The sequence below is a fragment of the Echiichthys vipera genome, assembly GCF_963691815.1.
Source record: "Echiichthys vipera genome assembly, chromosome: 1".
NCBI lineage: Eukaryota > Metazoa > Chordata > Actinopteri > Perciformes > Trachinidae > Echiichthys > Echiichthys vipera.
Window position 1 is genome coordinate 24,002,810 of NC_139826.1, and position 22,311 is coordinate 24,025,120.

The 22,311-nt window shown below is 37.7% G+C and overlaps 2 protein-coding genes across 2 annotated transcripts; one reads left to right on the top strand and one right to left on the bottom strand.

Annotated features, from left to right (window-relative positions):
* The first annotated feature begins 7 nt into the window (after positions 1-7).
* On the top strand, positions 8-6,061 carry cyb5b (cytochrome b5 type B). Its single transcript, XM_083912626.1, has 5 exons — positions 8-431; positions 1,463-1,591; positions 4,019-4,045; positions 4,195-4,226; positions 4,619-6,061. The coding sequence occupies exons 1-5, from the start codon at positions 225-227 to the stop codon at positions 4,710-4,712; spliced, it is 489 nt and encodes a 162-aa protein (XP_083768752.1). The 5' UTR covers positions 8-224; the 3' UTR covers positions 4,713-6,061.
* A 6,284-nt stretch (positions 6,062-12,345) lies between these two features.
* LOC310952785 (adenosine receptor A2b) lies at positions 12,346-14,785 on the bottom strand (the record flags this gene model as incomplete). Its single annotated transcript, XM_083921495.1, has 2 exons — positions 12,346-12,641; positions 13,984-14,785. The coding sequence occupies 2 exons, from the start codon at positions 14,783-14,785 to the stop codon at positions 12,346-12,348; spliced, it is 1,098 nt and encodes a 365-aa protein (XP_083777621.1).
* Between the last annotated feature and the right edge of the window lie 7,526 nt (positions 14,786-22,311).

Genomic DNA, 22,311 nt, shown 5'->3' on the forward strand with positions numbered 1-22,311 from the left:
GTGTTTTTATATTTCGTAACCCAACAGTTTCAGCATTTGTTTGGTGACACTACTGTTTATATCAACTCGTACCTGCGACGTCATTGGGAGCTGTTATCACAACCGACCACATTCAAACAGGGTGCAAACTGGTCTTAGACGAAGCTATCCAGCGTTACACCCATATACCCGCTGTGGATACCAGAAGCTAACGCTAGCTTGCTGCTCGTTGTATTAACGTTAGAATGGGTGAGGAAACTAACGACAGCCTCATTAGCACAGGCAGTGTAAATGAGCCCTCTAATGACACCAATGTGGAGCAAAACGGCGAAACAGTAGAATGTGGTGTGACATATTACACATTAGAAGAAATAAGAGCGCATAATATGAGCAAGGACACATGGCTCATCATCCACGATAACGTGTATGACATTACAGGTTTCCTTGAAGAGGTAAGAAACACTCTCTGCAAGCAGGTAGCCACTGCTTTAGAACTATTGCTGTCATATGTCAAGTGTTTGGTCAACGTTGCTTATGTCGGCTAAGGTTACTTCCTGGAGTTACAAAACGATTGTTAGCAACGCGTACTGACGGTCTTCGTTTAAGATGTTAATGAACAGCGACGCTATTTAACACTAATGATTTAAAGTGTCGATTTCGAGTTTGATTAGTTGTTAAAGAAGGTCAAGTTTCGCGATAACGTCCCTTGGAAAACGTTGTTACCTTGCGCAATCTTGCGAGAACTTCGCGCAACATTAATTAGACGTGACGGTTAGGTAACGTTAGCAATTTACGTACCACGTCGTTGCCATAGAAATTCATTCAATTTCCATAGTTTTAGTTTACCATTTTCACAACTATTTGTGCGTATATAAGTGGCTTGGACATGCACCGATATACCTGCATATTATCCTTAACTGCAATATTGTTGTAAATCGATCATTCTCTAATTGTAATTAATTTTAGTAGGCTATTGTTTAAATTGTACCCATGATTATCCTGTTTCATAGAAGTCTAAGGCAACGATGTGGTCATCATGGGAAATACTTAATATAGTTATATAAAAGTGTTTGTTTTAACGTGTAAGCAACATTTTAATACTTGATTTAGTCACTGATTGTATGATTTTGTATGTAAAATCACAATCCGTAATGTAGCTTTAACTGTCAAATTATAGTGGAGAGAAAACAACACACACCTTTTCCCTTTTTAAGTGTATTGATGTAGAAGTATGAATAAGCATAAAATGGGAACACTCTAGTACAGTTAAATATCTCACAAGAGTACAGCACTTAAGTAATTGTACCTGGTTACTTGTATCCACAACTGAAAGACCATATTTCCCAAGTCTGACAGTGATTTCAAGTGTGTTTTCGTTGTGTCAATTATCAAGCATATAAATTAACTGTATAATATTTTGAGTGTGGGGCAAATAAGGAAATTGACAAGTTTAACACTGTGTTAACCCATTCTGTGATTTCAGCATCCGGGAGGTGAGGAGGTTTTGCTGGAGCAGGCGGGTGCAGATGCCACTGAGAGCTTTGAGGATGTGGGTCATTCCACAGATGCAAGGGAGATGCTTGAGCAATACCACATTGGGGAGCTTCACATGGTAAGATCAGGCCTCTTTTAGCTCTGAAAGACCAGATTCCCTGACTGTACTGTCTCTACATGATGTCTATATCCCCCTCTTACTAAAGTTTCTTGGAGTTTCCAGCGGCCTCTTTGGCAGTAAGATGTAATTGCAGGCAAGCCTATTCTTTCAAAGCCTCCATCTTGTCACATTCATGGTCACTGTGTGTTGACAACTGTTTTTTTTTTAGCTCTTTTGTAAACTTTATTGAAACACATTCACCTCTCTACTTCCAGTCCATCCCCTATATGTTACCCTCTTAAATCCATACACGCACACATGTTCCTGTTACACTTCTACCCTTATCACAAGCCTGACTCGGATGTTGGAATTTCTGATTACACGTGAACGCAGCATAACCGTCGATTTGGGCTGACAGGCCAACCGCTGACAGCAGCATGACTAACATATTTGCTTATTTACATCTAGCCCGCAAATGCCGCCACAGATAAGGATATTGGAATACTCAGCAAAAAAGGCAACAAGTGCTTTCATTAGTGGGTCATATGATCAGTCACCATTGTTTTAACTCACTCTTTGATAGCTAGTAGCTTAAGACAATTAAATAGATGGAAATCTTACAGAGTACAACTTTAAGAATGAATGTGGGAATATTGAGGGTTGGTCATCCAACTAAACGGAGAAAAAAAAATGCTGCTTCAATTGGAGATTATGGCAATAGAACCACATACACTACAAATGTAGTCTACATGGAAGCGCGCCTGGAAACGCTGGGAGACAAAAAAAGCTTGACTGTGTACACCAGAACACTCAGTAAGGCATGTGAAAGAATGAGAGCATGAAGCAACAAATTCTGTTGTATGATGAAACACAAACTGAAATCTTGGGAACTGAGCATAGTTTAAAAAGATAAATTCACAATTTCAAGTCTGTCTTAAAACAAAATAGTTAGGTGCCTATATGAACATTGATAGTTGAGTTGGGAGTGTTGCTTGTTGTAGTCAGTCCTCCTTTTTTATAGTGGTCAGAAAAAGTACAAATCAATGAAGGTGTTTTGTTTTATTGTACAAATAGGCCCATGGTCATGTTTACAGACCAATGTAAACATTTGTGATCCTTTTAACTGACAGAAAATCCAAAAGCAACCCCTCCTACAGCTAACAGAAAAGAGCAAACAATGACAGAAAGTGAGATTAGACAACAGAGAAAGTGCTCAAAGACCATTTTAAAATATTCCAACTTTGTTATTTAAATTATTTTTTTAACTATGCCATGTCTTGATATTTCAGTAATTATCAAGATTACATTGTATAGTGATATAGTAATACTGGTGAAGGTAATCATACTGTGTAATTGTGGTAGCAGTGCATTCCTTCTCCTGTTATTCATTTTAACATGAAAGCAGTTTTGCATTGCACCCAATTGTGTTTTAGTGCTCCCAAAGTTTTGTGTTGCTATATCACATTTTGCTGTTTTCAAGCAAACAGCCTTGCAGCAATCAATGAATAAACATTTATAAATTACAATATTCACAAGACCGGTAAGGGTAGAAACTGGCTTTGTTTGATTATTAATAATCAAACAGCAAGGCCAGAAATATTGCTCTGGCTCTCAAGGGACTAAATTTGCCAGCAATTGGCACCTTTCCAACAAGGTTTTCTCTGCCAACACTCTACGCAGAGCATATTCATATCATCATATTCAATCCAATGGAAGCAACCACATAGGTTTTGTGATTAGCTGCTTTCTGATGTGTTTACCAGAGCCATTTTACTCATATCTCGATTGCTATATTGGGAATGTCAAGTGTTACAGCAATTGTACTCCAGAGTCTAGAACTGATATTTTGTAGGCTTACTATCTTTTCAGTTATTCTTTAATTATCTTAAAATGTCTTTTGTTTGTTTGTTTTTGACAAAAGAATAGGAATCATTCCTATTCATTCAATGAACAAGCAGTTCCTGAATGTTGCACTGACTTAGAAGTAGGGTAAATTGCATTCAGGCATGGTGTACAGAGGTATTACGACCTCTGACGGAGTGGGGGCGGTCCTTATACAACCAACAAGTGTTTTTGCTGCAGTTGCACGAGTAGAGACTTTTAATCTGTTTGGTTTGTCGGACCAAAGGTTATGCTGCTTACTGAAAATGCTATTTCTTTTCAGGTGTCTCTTGAGACCATAAGCCAGACTTTACATGTTTATCAGTAACATACACATGTTTCACAGGCCCCTTATCAGCACAGAAAGAGGCACATTAATACATGCCCTATTTAGATTTAGTCAACCGTAAATATTTAACTGGTAATCCGTATGAATACATCTGAGTTTTGATCAACTATGGAATACCTGAGAAACTGACTTTAATTTTTATTCTCGGTTTGAGTGTAATTTGTGTCAGTGATCACATGAAGACAGTAATACTAATTTATGCGTTTTCTTTGCAGAATGACAGAAAAAAGCAGGACACAAAGGTAAGCCCCATTGTTCATCTGAACTACAACAGAAAAGTCACTATTAGAACTAACAAAGACAATACACAGCTTTTGGTTTGTTGGTATATCATATCAATATATAAACAATAGGTTTTTTTATGCATGTGTTTTTTTTTTTCCTGCTACAGGGTGAAATTGAGGGGAGCTCAGGAGAGTCCAGGTGAGTCGTCATTATGAACACTGTCGGGACCATTGTGTGGCGTTTTCTTACTTGTTTTCATATGCACCAAAAGATCATGGTTCCTGCTGCAAGTGAACATCGATAACTGTAGTTTTAGTAAACAAAGTGTGTGTAGTGCAAATTATTCTACTGATGTGTATGAATGCCTGTAAATTAAATTGAATTAAATATTGTATAAATAGTACTTTTTTCTGCAAATGGCCAAATGTGATTTTCACAGATTTGTATATTATTGATATAAATTATCAATACAAACACTGATAAAATCACACAAAAAAAGCAATGAGCCATAACCATATATGATTCATATTGTCCATTTTAATTGCTGTGGCTCAAAAAAAAATTAACCTCTCATATTTCATTTTTTCCAGCAATTCCTGGACCACGTGGTTGATACCTGCTATTGCCGCAACCGTCATTGCTGTCGTGTATCGCTACTACATGTTTGAACACAAGTCTTCTTGAGTGCTGGCATCCTGTTTTCATCTCATTCTTTTGATCTGGAGGCCTTGAATAGTTTGACCAAACCTCCTCACACTGAAGCGCACGCAGTTAGGAGTGTCTGTGTCCTCTGCAACAAGGAAAGAAGGGGATCAGTTTGATAAAGTGCTTTGGTCCATAAGTGCATCAAACAAACAGCTGGGCAGAGACTTTATTAAATTGTCTGCCTTCAGTTTCTTTGTATTTCATGTCACTATGCCCGTTTAACATTGTCTTTAACTTAAACTTTCATATGCATTTGATCCATTTTGTTATACCCCATTTGCCTGTTCAAAGAAAGATTATGTTAACATCCTGATAAACATAGACCATCAGAACACTGATAGACCAAATGGAAACATTGAAGGAGATGTTGGTATGCAGAATGGGGATGAAGTCAGAAAATAGTAAGCCTTGACCATTCTACTTTTACACTGAATTATAACTTCAGATCCATTTTTCTAGTTTTAATACAGGGAAAAATGTTACTCTTTTCCTTAAGAATCAGGAGTTTATTACATTCACTCCTTACTGCACAGTTCTAGTTAAGCATTGCTTGATTGCATTTATCCCTTGGTTGCGAATGCATAGTCCTTCCAATTATGTGATTGCAGTGTCAAATCTCTGTCCTTTCTTCTTTTCTTTTTAAAATGGTATGTTATATTGTATGAGTGATTATTTAAAGTAGAATGTGTTCTGACGTCCTATTTTTCTACAGTTCTGTTTTCAGGAATTTATGTAAATGTTAAAACTGCCTGGTCCATATATGAATAAATAATTATGTAATAACACAATAATATTTAATTACTCAGATGCAACAGCTGACAGTGAATGATGAGTGAACACCCTTAAAAGAATACATATTTCTTGTTTGATTGTGTGTGGATTTTATTTTTCCTCACTATGCCATTTCTTATTTCATTGGTGCTTTTTCCACAACTTTGTTTCATTGTCATGCATCTTAATTTTATGTTTTGGGTGAGAAGTACTGTCAGTAGGTTTGAATTGTATTCAACATAGTCTGGTGTCTTTCAGGCCACAGTGCATACATATTTATTAATCTATTTTAGTTACTCAACCTTTTTGATTTAATTATGAACTAGGTTTTTGTCCAGATGTTGACGCCGTTAAATATGTTTACTAGTAAATATAAGCTTTGCAGAGCAATTTTAAAATCACTCCTGTAATTAAATACTCTGAAATTTCCTATAACTATCAGAACAGGCAACTAAAAAAACCATGACAATATGAAAAAGAACATTTAAAGTCAATCTTCCAAAGTTCTGAATATGACTTGCTGCTATTTTACACATTGACTACAATTTTAATTGCAGATGTCAAAATCTAGTTGTTTGACTTGAAAGAAAGATTTGCTATCTCTGTCATGAAAGTCTCTGAATAAAATTAAGATTTCAAAAGTGTAAGTGGCTGGTCACTGATATGCTGTGTGAGTAACTTAAAGATAGATATATGTATGATATTTTAGAGAGAGAGAGAGATCGATATGTGTGTCAGGAGTATGCATGGTTCCCACGGGTCCTTAAAAGTAAATTTGAGGGGAAAATCCAGACGTAGAAAGTTTTTCAAAAAAGAACTAGTCAAGGGTCATTGAAATGGCTTTATTTTATATCTGTATTTTGTGCATACAAAACTAAGCTTTTTTTGATATTTTTACTTAACATTAGTAAATTAGGTTTATGCGCTACTTGCTTTTGAATGATCAAGTCGAATGATGTAGGTTTAATAGCAGGAAGCGAGAGAGAAAAGCTAACATTAAGTAAACCTTCAGCTATGCCTAGAAAATATAAACATACAAGCCTCTCTTTTCAATTGTCTGTGAGATTCTGTAAAGCCTGCTAGTTGTCATTATAAAGAGTGTCGTAACAGTAATTAACCTGTTGGGAATTTGCAGGATTTGAGCCTTGGATAGTCCTTGAAAAGTCCTTGAATGTTATGCTAAGAAGGTTGGGAAACCCTGTATGTGTTATCATTCTTAACAATACCTTTGTTTAATTAACTGTTCTTTCGGAAATCGACTCCCCACCTGTCGCTATTGTTACCTACAACAAAAAAATACATTAAATAAGTGCTTTGTGTACAAAACAAGAACTCATGTTTGTGTAGAGCCAACTGCGTAAATAGCCTTTAATCTAAGACTGAGGACAAAGTGAAATGAAAAAAACAAAAATTGTAATCATCACAGTCATGTTCAACTATGGTTGTAACATTAAGTTATGATCACAAAAGAAGGGCAAAATAATGACAATCTAACCACTGGTTCCCACCTTTTTTTCCTTCAGGGACCCCTTTTCTAACATTGCGTAAACTGATGACTCCTGAAGTGACATTCTATGGATATTTCATATTATATTCATTGTATTAACAGCACAGAACAAGGGGTAACCTTGACAATTAACCCAAAAAGTGAACATAATAACTGCAGGAAGTTTGTGTTAAATTAGTGATTTCCTATGAAAACTGAATCAGAGATGACTTTTCCTGTTATTTTAGGAACGTTTATTACAGTTCTCTATATCATATTTTTCACACATACATACAATGGGCTTCTTTTTTTGACAAATTCAGTGTTTTCTTCTCCCCAACGCTTGACCATTGTTCTATCTCTTTGTTTGTTTCACTTTGTTCTTTCCTGTGACATTTCTTAAATTATAATCCAGTGAACTAAACAAACCAACTTCTACTCTTGATATATTTCTAATTCCTGGAAATCAGCTTCTGAACTGTGCAGCGGGCTCTGACATGACAGGGTGGTACGCCCAAACACAAGTTGTACGGTTGTTGGAGAAACAGCAGCAGGTGTTGATTAGTCTGGAGCTCTAATTCAACACCTGTAATGGAAGCAGCCCAGAAAACAAGTCCACTCACTCTCTCTTCACTTTGTCATTAGATGAGATGGCTATAGACAATGGAGCGGTCTCTCATAGTGTTGACCACTGTTGTTGCATTAGCTCATCATCTGTGTATTAATATTCAGTATCCAGTATGCAGTTCTCATTTTCCTTCAGATATGCATAAACTTAAAATTAGGCCATGTCACAACACTGTGCTGATTTGAAAGGAATACAGACATGAATGGGTACAATTTCCAGCCTGCTCCTGGCTTTAGTATGAATATGGGTGAATATTCATACTTTGATGACCATGAGCTCCTCTAAAACAGCATCAAAACTCTAAACTCCATAATGTTGTAACATATTGTGGTGGTGGGCGACACATAATAGTCTGTCCACTTTTCAGGCTTTACAGGGAGGTGAGACAAATAACTGCACAATCTTCACACTCTGGTATCTTTGTATTAAAAATGTTTGACAGTATGTGATTAAATGTAAAATAAAATGCATTCAGGTAGCTGTTAATGGGGTTAGTTCTTTGTATTTCATTGTGAGATACAAGGGCAAACTCAATAATACTTGAGTACTGCATATGCCTGTTCCCCTCAGCTGCTTTTCCTGTGGAGAGGAGTAGAAGCAGTGATTGAAATTAAAGGCTTCCCATCTGCAACGTCCACAAGAGCTCTCACAACGCTGAGTGCCCATGAATGGCAAACCACAGCAAGCATGAATCAACACATACTGTCGATCCATCCTAATTTAATCAGCGGAGACATACAAATAACTGGATGAACTCTTGTTACATAAATTAATGAATTGTTTATCTTTTCCAAAAAAGACTCCAATACCACCTGTACTGATTGTTTTTTTGTTTCTTGAATGTGCATCAATTTTAGCAACCAACACTATTTTTTGTTTCATCACACTCATTACTATGAAATGACAACCATTCATTCTAATTAGCACCACCACAACTGGTCAGACATTATACATTTATTGATGTTTGAAAAGTCCACTTTGCCATGCCACACTTTGTACAAACACTAGGTGGCAGTATAACTTCAAGCTGTTATGTCAGCTGTCTAATTTGGCCTTTACCAGAAACAGTGAAAACATAGGTATATCAAAATGGCTATATCTTACGTGTGCACCCACACTATCTCTTCATGGAACAGCAGTAAACTCAGTAGACACCATAAATACACCATGCAATGATTATAAAGACTGTGTGTAATGAGACAATATACTTACAATTCTGCCGATTTTAAGACAATGAAAGCAGTGTTTTAAAAAAGTGTTAGCTCTCAGTTGTGTATATTTTCTCAGTTTTTGAACCAAAAAGCATTGAAGTCATTTTACATGAATGTCAGCCTTGATGTTGTGGCAGCAGTTATGACCAGACAAATGATAAGCTCTCATGAGGCAGCATATTGCATGTGTGGAAGCGTATGAAGCCCTTAGATAGACATCATTCCCCATGACTGGACGGTCTGTCATTTCTATCAGCAGTCATCCTCGAGAAAAACTGAGGCTGCTAATGCACAACACTCCTGTGTCCTGGGAGACCTGCTCGGCAAAAACCTCAAATGGCTGGAAAAACACTTGTGGATGCTGCAGGACTAAAAATGATGCCTGAAAAGTGGTTTGACTTAGTCCAAAAGGTCACCTATGTGGAATACATACCATTTGTTTTGCTTGTGACAATGTTAAAATCAAATCCCTTCTTTGTTTTCACACACACCATAGCAGAGATAAACCTGCATACAGACAGCCAACATCAGTGTCAAATCTTCTGCAGAAGGGATCCCAGAGCAGCTATGCAGCTTTGACAACTGCCTTTAAGGTTCTACTCCCCTCTCACAATAATAACATTACCAACTTGACTTTTTTCCTGAAGGACTCATGAAAGGAATACATTCACTCACTCAACAAAGTAACATTTTCATTGCCTGGGGCAATCTATCTATCTATCTATCTATGTATGTATATATATATATATATATATATATATATATATATATATATACACACAGTATATATAGTTTTATAGTATATAGTTTTGGTACAAATAATGTCAATAGAAAAAGTCTTAAATGTATATACCTGAGCAAATTAGACTTGGCCCGTGTTATTACACCTGCCTTATATCAATATTTCATTGCTTATTTGCCAACCATATCGCTTCACACGTATCAAGGATGCTATGTCTGTCATCGTTGGTTTCTTCTGAACCTCAGAATTCTAATATCATAAGACATTTTATCAGATGTGAAACTGAAGAAAGTGAGCATTATGAAAATTGAATAACAGGTTAAATGTTTGGGCATAGTACGGCATACCGATGTTATTAGATATATTGTTTGTAAGAGAACTTTCCGATGTTTATGTGTAGGATAATGCTCGATGAGGTGTCCATTATTAGGAATTCCTCCGCTGTGCGCTGAACAGTTCCAGTCATCCATTAATTCCATGGACACGACATAGGGCATTAACCCCCTTATACCAGGGTCAACTACCAAAGAAAAACTAAGATCATTCATATATATTTTAATGCATTTAGCAATCAAAATCTAATGTTTTTTTCAAACAATAATTCAGTTTCTCTGGTAACACCTTAGGGTTTGACTAATGCCTAGAACAATAATTACAACCCATAAGATTCTTATGCAATGGAAACATTCCCTGCTGGAGTAGAGAGGACGAATCTTAGATATGACTTGGCAACGGGAGACATATCTAGACTGCCTAACTCTCAGAACCCCAGCTGTATGAGCCACAAAGGTAATGTCATGCTAGCAAGTTTCAAAGTCAATAGAGACTATGGTGTACTGGTCATCTAATCCCTGCAGTGTATGTTGTTTTAATGTTTTAATGTGATCTTTCCAGTTATAAAATGGCTACAATGTAATACAACAGTAAACTGGTCCCTTAATTCAATTTAAATTCTTCTTTTTAGACCACAGACATACACATGCTGTGGCTTCTATAAAACAGCACAGTTTGGGGTATGTGAAACGAACAGAACTTCCATTTGTAAATCAGTGGTGGTGATCACAAACCCCTGAATTCAATTTCTGTACACTAGGTATTGAGAAAATATTGCAAGCGTGAAATGCTAGGAATTTGCTTTCAGATTCCATCTCCAGAAAAAACAAATCAACAGCAGTGTTACAGAAGTGTTTGCGGTCTAGCCCAGATATATCCACGTCATACTAAAGCAGTGGAGTTCACTGGAAGCCAACCATGCAGTACCACGCTGTCATACTGCAGGAGTGAACAACTCAGGTTCTACGAGTAGGTTACACTTCACAGGTCTGTTCTGTGACGTGGAGAGCAGCCCAACAAATAGCAGAAACTGATGAAATACAGATGTGTAAACATTTCTCACTATAACATAATTGTGTAGTGCAATAATTTGATATAAATACATATTTTTTCTAATAATGAACACATTTGCAAATACCTGACTCAGACTCATTTAAGACAATTCGAAAGGCATAATGCTTTATTTCATAGATCATCCATAAACCAATACATTATCAAATGTTATTTGTTCATTCTTTTTAAAATTAGGAAATTAGAAACATAACAAAATGTATTCATACAAATGCCATTAATACGTTGGTCATTGTTTTCACGTAATTTAGTGACACACCCTATGATGCTCAATGTATTTAAATAATTTGGTCATGGAGAGCATCATTTGCACATGAACAATCATGACACCAAACAGCGACCCAAAGGCTATAAAAAGTCGCATAAAATGTTTCGGAATTTCAGTTTCTTTTGAATGTTGTTGGAAAACTATACTCTTGATTAACTTTAAATCTAAACCTTCACTGTGGCAATTAAGTCAGACAAAAATAACAGCGGCAAAGCCAAGTTGAGTCCGTACCGCAGAAGATACTGACCGGAAGATCATGTGCTTAATACCTCGAAATAAACAACCACAGCCTCAGAAGTTATCTCTTGCCAACAAAAATATGGTGACCTTTCTAAAGTGTAGCTTTATAATTACTTTTCTCCTTGCATACAATGAAATGTCGTGACTTAAAGGTTAACTTCACCAAACTGTTATATGCCAAGGTCTTTGACGCACTGTTTAAATTGAAGAAGATGGCCTTCAAATCCTTCAAAGTGCTTGTAATCAGAGAGTGATGTTAGTTTTAAATATCAGTCTCTTGTGATGAACTAATTGACTAACCTCAAATGTTTGAAGTGAAATATGTTGACGTGAGCAACAAGTCTAAATATGCAACAGCGGACACTATTAAAAGACAGACTATAAAGCTGTATGCGGAGTAATGGTATGCATTTCTGGGGCACAGAAGAGGTTGATGGCTTAGGTTACTATAAAACAACTAAAAGGTGGTTTAAGAGGCCATCTCTGAGAGTAAATCATATCCTGGTCTGCATGAGTAAAACAAAAAATCCAAATAAGTTATAAATTGACCCCGTGTTTCACTTAACTGAACACTTTTCTGATTGCAAATTGATAAAAGAAAATAAGAAAAATATACAATAATCAATATAACTCAAATTACAATGACGTTGACTGTACAGTGGTTATTTCAAGTGCTTGCCATCATAGCCTGTCTTAATCTGTTTGCACTGCGACCCATTACTACATCTTAACCTTTGAAACCTTATGCAAAGAAACGTCAATAAATTGGCTCCAATTGACCAGCCCTGCAAGCCAATATTAGACAGCACAGATCCCTAGATGTCCCTTACCATGCCAGTGGTACTTTTCAGGTGTAGATATCCTATGCCAAAGACAGCAGGGTGCATGTGGAGGATACACTGGAAGAACGCTCATGGACACTGTTGTTATTATCCAAAACTCCTGACACAAACTGTGTCTTTGAAGGGCTGCAGCACCCAAAGGTGTCAGCCAGTTTGGGACAGAGGGCCAGTGCCAGCCTCTGGAGGACAAGGTGGAATTTCCTGCGGAAGCTTCGGTTTATCCAGAAATAGAAGATGCAGTTGAGGAAACCATTGGAGGTCGGCAGCCATACCACCACAAACTCAATCCACTCTGGTACACTGCTACCTGAGACAGCTGTGGGGCAGAACACATGGGACTGAAGTGGAGCAGGAGTTCACAGCAACAGTTAACACAAGACAGCTTCTGAATGAGAAAAGTTCTTAACCTTTCTTTATTTTTATGAAGAGTCACAAATGAAATAGTCTAGCTATGGCTGGTTTACATCATGTCTAAAGATTGATACATCTATTTTTCAGCAATCAAATAAAGCCATCAACTCAACATTTATAGTCAAGATATAAAAGTTCAAATTAACTGGTAGATTTGGTGGAGTGAAAGTGAGCCACTTTACAGTGAGGCTCATTGGCATTTGGACAGCGGCACACTTTGAAGTCTAAGTTAAGACAGTCAGCTTCATTTCGCAGGGATTTTCATCCATATCAGATAAATTACAGCTCTTTTTGGAAAAAGGTCTTCACTTCTAAAAATATTCAGCTGTGACTCTACTTTCAGTCTTGATTACTCCAAGACAGTACATGGCTGGGGTAGATAATAAAAAGTTGGATTTTTCATAAAACTGGTCTTGGATCAGTATATTCATGCCCAGAATTACATAAATAACTGACAGATATCTCTCTCTCAGCACAGTGAAATGCTGAAATCAATAGAGAGATTTGTAAAGCAAATGAATCGTAAAGCAGATATTTAAAAAAAAAGATCTGTTCTCTTGCTTCCTTTGAACCCATTAATTTGACTTCAGCATAAAGGGCCTGGTTACACCGTGTTGCAATAGCAGTTTTCATATATTACACAACAGTTAATGCCATCTAGTCTAGAATGCCATCTTCAAGATATGACTTCCTCAGAATATCCTGGACACCTTTGTCATCATTTCCTTAGTGACAAAATTCAGTTATTTCAGCCAATGTGCAAACATAAGGAATATATTCTATACTGTGAGCTTTTGCACATTCTGCACATAACTGCAAAGCTTTCCAACTCTAAAATAGTTCCATTACACCTATTTGCATTTTTGTAGTAGTCTTAAAAGTATCTTTTTCATATTTTATTTATTTATTCCATTCTATATTTGTCTTACTGTTGCAGTACATTGTTTTATTGCCTCTCAACATTTTTTTTTGTATGCACCAAACACCAAGTCAAATCCCTTGGCAATAAATCTGATTGGGGAATTGTGGATTGTAGGAAAGCATTTCATCCAGTCACTATTTAGCCTATTCCACCAATGTCTACTTTGATACTTTGAACTACTGTATGCACTTTTTCAATAGGAGTATTCTATCACCAACAGAATTAGGGAAGAATATGGGAGTAATCTCTATGACAGGCTGTTTCAAATCTGTTTTAAGCTTTCCCCCCACTGAACCTCCTGTAAATGTTTATTTCCACTGCTTACCATTGTAGATCATAGCTGCCATGCAGGGTGTCCAACAGGTGTAATAGGCTGCTAACACGGGCACAAGCACTCTGGATGCCACATTGTGCCTCCTGCCACGCGCACTGTCGTATTTGCGCAGTTTCAGTCTCTGTCTCTTGGCAGCGCACCACACTCTCAGGTTTGCGTATGTCATGATGATGGAGCACGGGAAAAATATCAAACACGTCAAGCTCAGAGAGTATCCGACATTTGTCGAGTAGGACGGATTGCAGACCAGGGATGCAGTGGAAAAATGAACCTCGATGATGCCATCTGGAAATGATATTGGCGACAGTAGAAAGGGAGGGAAGCACCAGGCGAAGGCAATCAAGAGCAGTGTTCTTTTTCTCGTCAACAGAGATGAATATTGCAGCGGGTAAAACACCGCAATGTACCTCTCCAGGCTTATCGTGGCCAGTGTGTACATGCAGGTGGAGTAGACGGTGGCGTTGCAAAAGGCCACGACATGACACAGAGCATCTGGCCCTTCTGTGTAGTCCTTGAGCAGACTCACCCAGAGATTCAAGGGCATGAGCAGCAGTCCAAAGGCAGAGTCTGCAGCAGTGAGAGAGAGCAGAAAGTACCGAGAGTTTCTGGACCAACCGGCCACGGAGGAAGAAATAACTAGGAGAACTGCAATGTTTCCCAAAGTGATCATCGCTCCCAAAACGATAATGACGCTTACTTTGATGGAGCGGTGAGTTAGCTCCTGCAGTCTCCGAGGGTCAACGCCTGACAGGTTGTAGTCATCAGAAGTTGAGAAGTTAAGCGTTGAATACATTTTTCCTCACAGTGGCATTGGTGTGACCGAAACATAAGGCACATGAGGCAATAAACAAAATGCTTGAAAGACAATCCAAGTTTGCAAAGATGTGGGGTTTACATTGGAAAACAACGCTGCAGCTGCTTGTACGTAGCTTTCTAGCTCAACAATCAGAGGCACACCTGGAGCAATTAGTGTTGGGTAACACAAGTTGTGTTACACAACAGTCTAGCTCTTCAAACATCCACTGCAACACTATCGCAGTTTCTTTAACTGGTATATATAATAATGTATTTTTTATAGTTTTAACAAATGTTATAATTGTAGCCAATAATTTAGTATTTTTTTTATTTATTTATATAATGGGTGGTAGTTTATTGCGGGTAGCTTCTATTAAGGCATCCTCGCAATTATTATATTTCATACAAAGTGAAGACTTGAAAAACAATTCCAAAGAAGTAAATCAGAACATAAAATTCTTTACTAGTTGTGAAGTGCATCTTGTCCTAGTTGGACTACTCTTTTGAGAGATGGGAGACAAAATTCATTGAAATAATTGTTGTCTGTGGGTATCAGGAATTGTAGATGTAACTGGAATCCCCCAAGTCTATACAGTGAGGATTTATGCATGCATTATACATGGGTGCTGGGCTAATCCCCACTTCACTGATATTATGCAAAAGCTGACCTGTGTTCTCTTTGTGGCGTTATTTATTACAATTAGCAAGACAGTTTCAGCCCTGCAGGGCTTTTGTCCTATCCAGTAGGGTTGTCTCATTACTTGGAAAGGTGAGATGTCGATGTAAAGTGTAGAATTTACAGTAAATACTACTATGTAAATGTATCCAACATCTCTTGTGAATAATTCATATTACAGGAACACTGTAGTACAGAATGCCTTGCTTAATGTTTTACAATGAGGTATTTTTCAAATGGCTCTGTTTATTGCAAGTTGTCTTGTGAAATCTCCAAGTTTGCTACCTTGCCAGGTTTACATGTATACATATATATCTATAAAATAGGCAGTACAGTAACATCATCTTGATTCATATTTAATCAGCGCTGCCTGATGTCACAGTTTGATTGGGGTTCATGAGCAGTCATTAAATCAGAGATTGCTCTGCTCTCATTGGTTGTTTTAGGTTAGGCATGGTACAATCTAGCAGATGCCATTAGGAGCAGACAGAAGCAGCTTTATGCAGAGATACATGACTTTTTTTCACAGATCGTCCGTCTCATAGTGATGTCCGGCTATAGTGACAGTTTATGCAAATATGAAAAAAATATAGAAGGTTACAAACTTCAGTTTTAAGGTCCCACTTAAGATATATGCTTTGTCACAGCCTAGGAAGACTGACAACTTACAAACAATCATCTTCTTATTTCCACAATCACACAACATTCGTGTCAGGCTTTACTTCACCTCCCGTTCCAATGACCAGCAGAAATGTTTTTGTCTGTGCCGTGAGTGGTAAGTGCCAACCTCCCTCCTTTAAAAAAAACCCTAACATGACACAGGGGCAAAGAAAATGGCAGACATGATTGTCACTGACCTTTCCCACCCAGGTAACCATCTGTTTCAGAGGTATTCTGCTGTGTGACAGTCAGGCCATTAAACAGCATACGCCAACACACACTCCCCCGGCACCCACTTTCCTCCATCCCCAGTACAGGGATGATTTATCATTCCACTAGCAGACAATCATACAATCTTACACATCTTAGAATCTCCCATTTATATGAAGATTTCAAACCTATTTATTACAGTGAATGCATCATATGACCTTTAAAAAAATAGTCTTTGGGGAAATAAACGGAACATCACATAATAAGTGCATCCCATAAATGAACAAACACAGTTGCACATTGCGCAGAAAACATTTAGATCAATGAAAACAAGTCATATTTGTATTGTAGAATCCAGGTAATAAAAAAATATTTGAACTCCATAATACCTCTCCCGGTATAGTCAATTCAATTTAAATTCAATATTATTTATAGATTCAAATCATAGCAAAAGTTATCTCAAGACATTCTACATACAGTATAGAGTAAGTCCAGACCACACTTTATGACTTATTCATGATTTAAAGAGACTCAACAATTCCTCTACGAGCAGCAACAAGATGCGCTATCTTTAATAATAATAATAATAATAATTCTAATAATTATAGGTATTATATACAGTATTAATCCAGCAATCTTGTGCACACAGTGGTGACGAAAACCTTCCCATTAACAGACAGGGGGGTCGAACAGACCTAGCTCACAAACCATCCTCAACAAAATAAAAGGCCCTTTGATAGGTTGATTGTGCAAGCAATAACACATATTTTGATTTTAGGCGAAAGCAAACAAAGTAAAATGAGTATAAGAGCTGAAAATTTGCGTAGCAGGGGAGGGTTAAGTTGGTGGATGAGTCAAACAAACACAGGACTTTCACTTATGAGACCATGTGTCCCATGTGAAACCAAAAGTCAATGGTGAACTTTTTTAAGTCAACAAACAACCAACAGCATAGTTATATCCATGATTGATTTAAGCCAAACCGTGCTCTTTTCCTAACCCTAACCAACGATTTTTGTTGCCTAAACCTGACAGTGTTTTAGTTGCCTAAACTCCATTTCACAATGTTAACAACATGTTTAAAACTGCGGCCGTTTCACAACTTAAAAACTTAAAATCAACTAGAAAAAAACAGTCGTGATTAAAAGCGCTACCGTTCAGCAGTTTCTCAGCAATAAATAGAACGGTCTTATATGTCGTTTTGGGAGTTATCGGCAATCACCCTAGTCTGTATGTTGTATATGTAACAGTATGTAGCAACTGCTACAATTTGCCATGGGAGGAACCTTTCCTATAGGAAGTATACAGAACACACACACACACACACACACACACACACACACACACACACACACACACACACACACACACACACACACACACACACACACACACACACACACACACACACACACACACATACACACAGGATAGACTGTAAATAAACATTTCTATACAGTATATGGCCCTAAGACACACAGCTTCCTCTATACCATGGCCGGATCCCCCAGAGGAGAACTGACAGCGATGTGTATTTGATATATGTGTTTCTCGCTGTCCTAATGAGTGGATTTCTCTTGGTGATGTCTAACACGAGGCCTGGAGGAGGGGGTGGACTCAGGCTCTTGGGTTAATATTCACAATCCCCCTCCCCCAGTTGCACTCTTTCATGTTCATTGCACAGTCAATTACATGCCCCTTACCTCATTCTGTCTCTTTTTTAAAAGGATGTGAAAGCACCAGGCAGTCACAGATGTAGCACAAGATGCTATATATACTGCATTACTGAAGTGCAAAGAGTGAGTGGCAGTATATATTTTCAAGAGGTCAATACCAGATCCATTTATTTCTTCCTATATATTCCAGATTTGCTCTATTAGCTGTAATATATTCACCGCTTGTGCTCGTAAAGAATTTACTCATAACCACTGAAGTGGTAACCTAATTCACATTTTGCAAAAAAATGAAGTAAGTGCCATTTACTTCTCCTCTCAGTTCATTCATAAATCCAGCTGCTTTTAGAGTATTTCTGTGTGGCTCAAATCATGAGATGTTTTTATGTGACAGAGAGTGAATGTGTTTCTATGTTGGGTCTACATGTGTGGGTGTACACACACCAGCAGTACTTACCCAAAGGTGCATGTGTAAATGTAGTTGAGTCCATGCAAACATAAGTGAGATAGAGAGGGGATGTATTCGTACATGCTTGCAATTGAATATCCTGTGAGTGGGTTGACACCTCCATTGGCCAGCTACTGTACAGCACTTCCTGATGTGGAGGAAGGTTGCCATTGATTTTATCTGTCTGTGCATGTGTGCTGTTGGTGTGTGGGCAGCAACTTCTAATTCTACCAGTGAGGGTTGATGCATGATGTTTAGGAGAGATAGTACAGCGGGGCGGCTTGATGAGCGATTGTGTGAAAACTTGATGTGTGCCCTGACAGCCTGTCTAACTGATAACAGGCCGCTGTCAGCGCAGACAAAACCAACCTGGCAGGTTGGAAGTTATTAAAGTAAGGTCTAAGATATATCATCTTTAACGCTACACACCAATGCTTACTCCCGGTGGTGTCAAATAAAGAAGACTATCTCATGCTGTGTGCAAGTATAAGTGCAGCAACTGGATTTAGAAAATACTATAATATGTGGACTGCTTATACATAATCCTAAATTGCATGTAAAATACAAGATAAAGATCATATTCATATTTGACGCCTTACAAACAATATTCATAGGCTGCTGTATAAACCTCCCATTTTTAGACTAGATTATTTATTATAAAAGAGTGACTCTAACACACTCTTTAATGTCTTCGATGGAAATGAGGACCACATGTGTGATGTTCCCTTTGTGTTTGGAAGAAGGTACACCAGAGGTGAGAGAGAAGCAACAAGACAACTGTGGGAGTTTATTGATGAAGTTCAGTCAATAAAACAAGCTTATTTTAGGGATTTGCAGAGAAACAGCTTGTGTTCCTAAATGCTGTGTGTCGACTGAAATATAGCAATCCGGTGCTCCTCAGTCCTAAAACAATCCTGGGTAATTTAAGCAGCACATATTGACCCTGTTACACAATGTTTGTATGTCATAGTGCCTCTGCTTCTCTTCCTTGTACAGAAATACCCTGCATAACAGCTATTCACCTCTCATTGGAAAGGGCTGGGTATTGAATATCACTGAAGATCTTTATACTTTTTGTGTTTTCTGGAGAATCACCATTGATATAACTAATGTACCTCTATATAGTTGCTCTTATGCAACAGGGGTCATTATCAAACAATATCTTCTTGAAGAAGGGTTGTCTGACATTGAAAAATTGACCCACTAAAAGGGCAAATCCTGCTTTGGTACTGCTGTGCGTCAAGCATAATAGCATTAGACTAGCTTTAAATTAAATGGATGAATGAATAAAAGTTGTGAGTTAAGGGGTTAAATGTTCTACAAATATAATCCTGTGAGTTTTGTGCTCTGTGTGAGTGGAAAAGCAGTACCATAATATACATTGGGGACACATCTCCAATATTTAAAATGTTTACAATGTCCTCCCCAATATCTTGATGAAGAATATAAATAAGTAAAATGTTGCTATGCTATGACAGGCAGCCACCACTCACCGCCGTCTAAAATAATGATTTGCAATTTTTGCAAATCTACCATAAATAAACTTTAAATAATGCCATTACTATTTCTACCGGTTGTAGGTCTCCATGTGGCTTGTCCAAGTGGTGTTGCCATACCCCAACAGAAGCTGTTGGTCGTCTGCTGTGGGTTGGTAATTAATGTCAAAAGCTACTGTCTCTCTGTTAATTAAATACAGGACAGACACAGGTGACTTAGAGGTGGTGACTGAGAATAGAAACCATCTTGGAAACCATGACAGAATAAGTATAAGACTTTGTTTACTTGGCAATATATTGTCTACATATACATCTGAAAGACCAAACAGTTTGGGGATTTATTCACGTCTCAGTGTTCTGATCTCAATATGTTCGAGGTCCAGAGCCTTGTCAGATGTGAGTAAGGATGTTGTCATCACATGCTATTGGACAATGTGTAAATGCAAGTTCCAAATATGGCTTGTGGACACATGAAGTTTGGAATGTTAGGATAGTTTCTACTGTATTATGGCACAGATTTTTCAAGTAGTGCTGGGTTCTGGGAGCAGACTGGAACAGAAGGTGGAGGTAGACCGACAGATATGACTTTTTTCACAGATCGTCTGTCTCATTGTGGCGCCATAAATTGACATGAAAGTGTTCAGGAAATTAAAAAGAAATGCAATTTTCATGGAATGTTGCCGACTTCAGCTTTAAAGGTGCACTCAATAAAATCTAAAGTAAGATTTAGTGATATCTGTAGGAATCATTTACAACATCAGCACACATCATTCTTTTAAGCAATTTTGTGAGCAAACTGAATGACATATTATCTACTATAATAACAGCTCCCATTAGTCATTCGTATTTGTGAAATCTGCAGATGAACACTTGTTTAGTCACTGAAATGAAAACCTTTGTACACGTGGTCCCCAGAAGCACATAACTTGAGATGACTATTCTGTCTGAGCTAGTGGAGGTCACTTTTGCACTACAGTTAGTCTCAACCCAACCCTGCCAGGTTCACCCCACTCCAGAGGAAACTGTGATAAAAAATGACTGTTGTGTAACTGCAATAATAAGACCTTGGTTGTGAAATATTGTGAAAATTAAAAAGATACCAAAAGGTAGACCATATTTATTGTGCTTATTCACATATAGTACACATTTGGCCATCTCTTCACAATTTAAGCCATAAAGTATGGCTCATTAATTGAATTTGTGACGCTGTGTACGCTTTAATTATAAATGGAGTTTACCTTTTTGAAAATGTGAAGGGGAAAAAACAGGAAATGATTCACCTTCTTCAAATTAGGCTCTTAGTCTCTGAATATTCCTTGCACTAGACACCACCCAGACTCCTGCGATCCTGTCAGGGTGGCCAAGAGTTCAGTCAGGAGATGAGAGAAAAACATTGCTTGCAGCACTAATAGGTATGGCTGTATTTATCCTGCTGTAAGTTCTCAGCTCAATTCACAAAACAGAGACAATACTGATGAGAGCTTAAGTGAAAACCTCCTCTCTGATTGCCCACTCTGCACCGGTGATGAATTTCTCTTTTATCAGCTGCTTCCTGATTATTGTGCACGGAAATGTTTATTATTTGACGTCATCCATGTCTGTGCGTCAAACCTTTGGGGCTGAGTAACATGCAGTGAATGACAATGAGCCCCTGAGTGGCTGAGAGGGCTGCCTGTTACAGTTATGGCACTGCTTTTCTCCTCTGCATGCAGTCCATTAAGATCAGAAGCAGCAACAGAATGGTTCTCGTGAGAGAGCCATAACCAAAAATTTGTGTTTTTGAAATGACTGTGTGGGATGTGTTATTTAATTTTGATATACTTTAGTTTTTTATGCATCCCATTCCATGGCAATCACTTTTTGAGTGATGTTTCCATACATAGAGCCGTGCTCATAGTTGGGCTAAATTAACAGTCCAGTACTAATTTATGTTACAGCAGAAAAATGTTGGTATATTTTTGCAAATCACAGAAACATTGATATGAAACATATCTGCACCCTGGCTTTCATCTGACTCAAATGTAATACCATACGTTATGATTACACGTTCAGAGCAAGTCCTCTGGAAGTCAGATGATGAAGTATAGCAAGCATCAAACTCCTTTTTTTTTTTTTTAATTCACAACCTTAACCACATGCATTAACTGTGACCCTGGAGCGTTAAATAGTGATGGTAAGTGAAAACATTGGTGTATAATGGCAAAGATGTCATTGATTACTACACCTAGGGCAAATTTAAATAAAGTTTAAAGTAGCAGCACATCAACATTGGAAACCTTACCTTTTTTTTCCAATTAAAATTCTTGTGTGACTCATAAAGCTCTATATAATAAGTAGTGGCCATAACATTGAAAATGTATC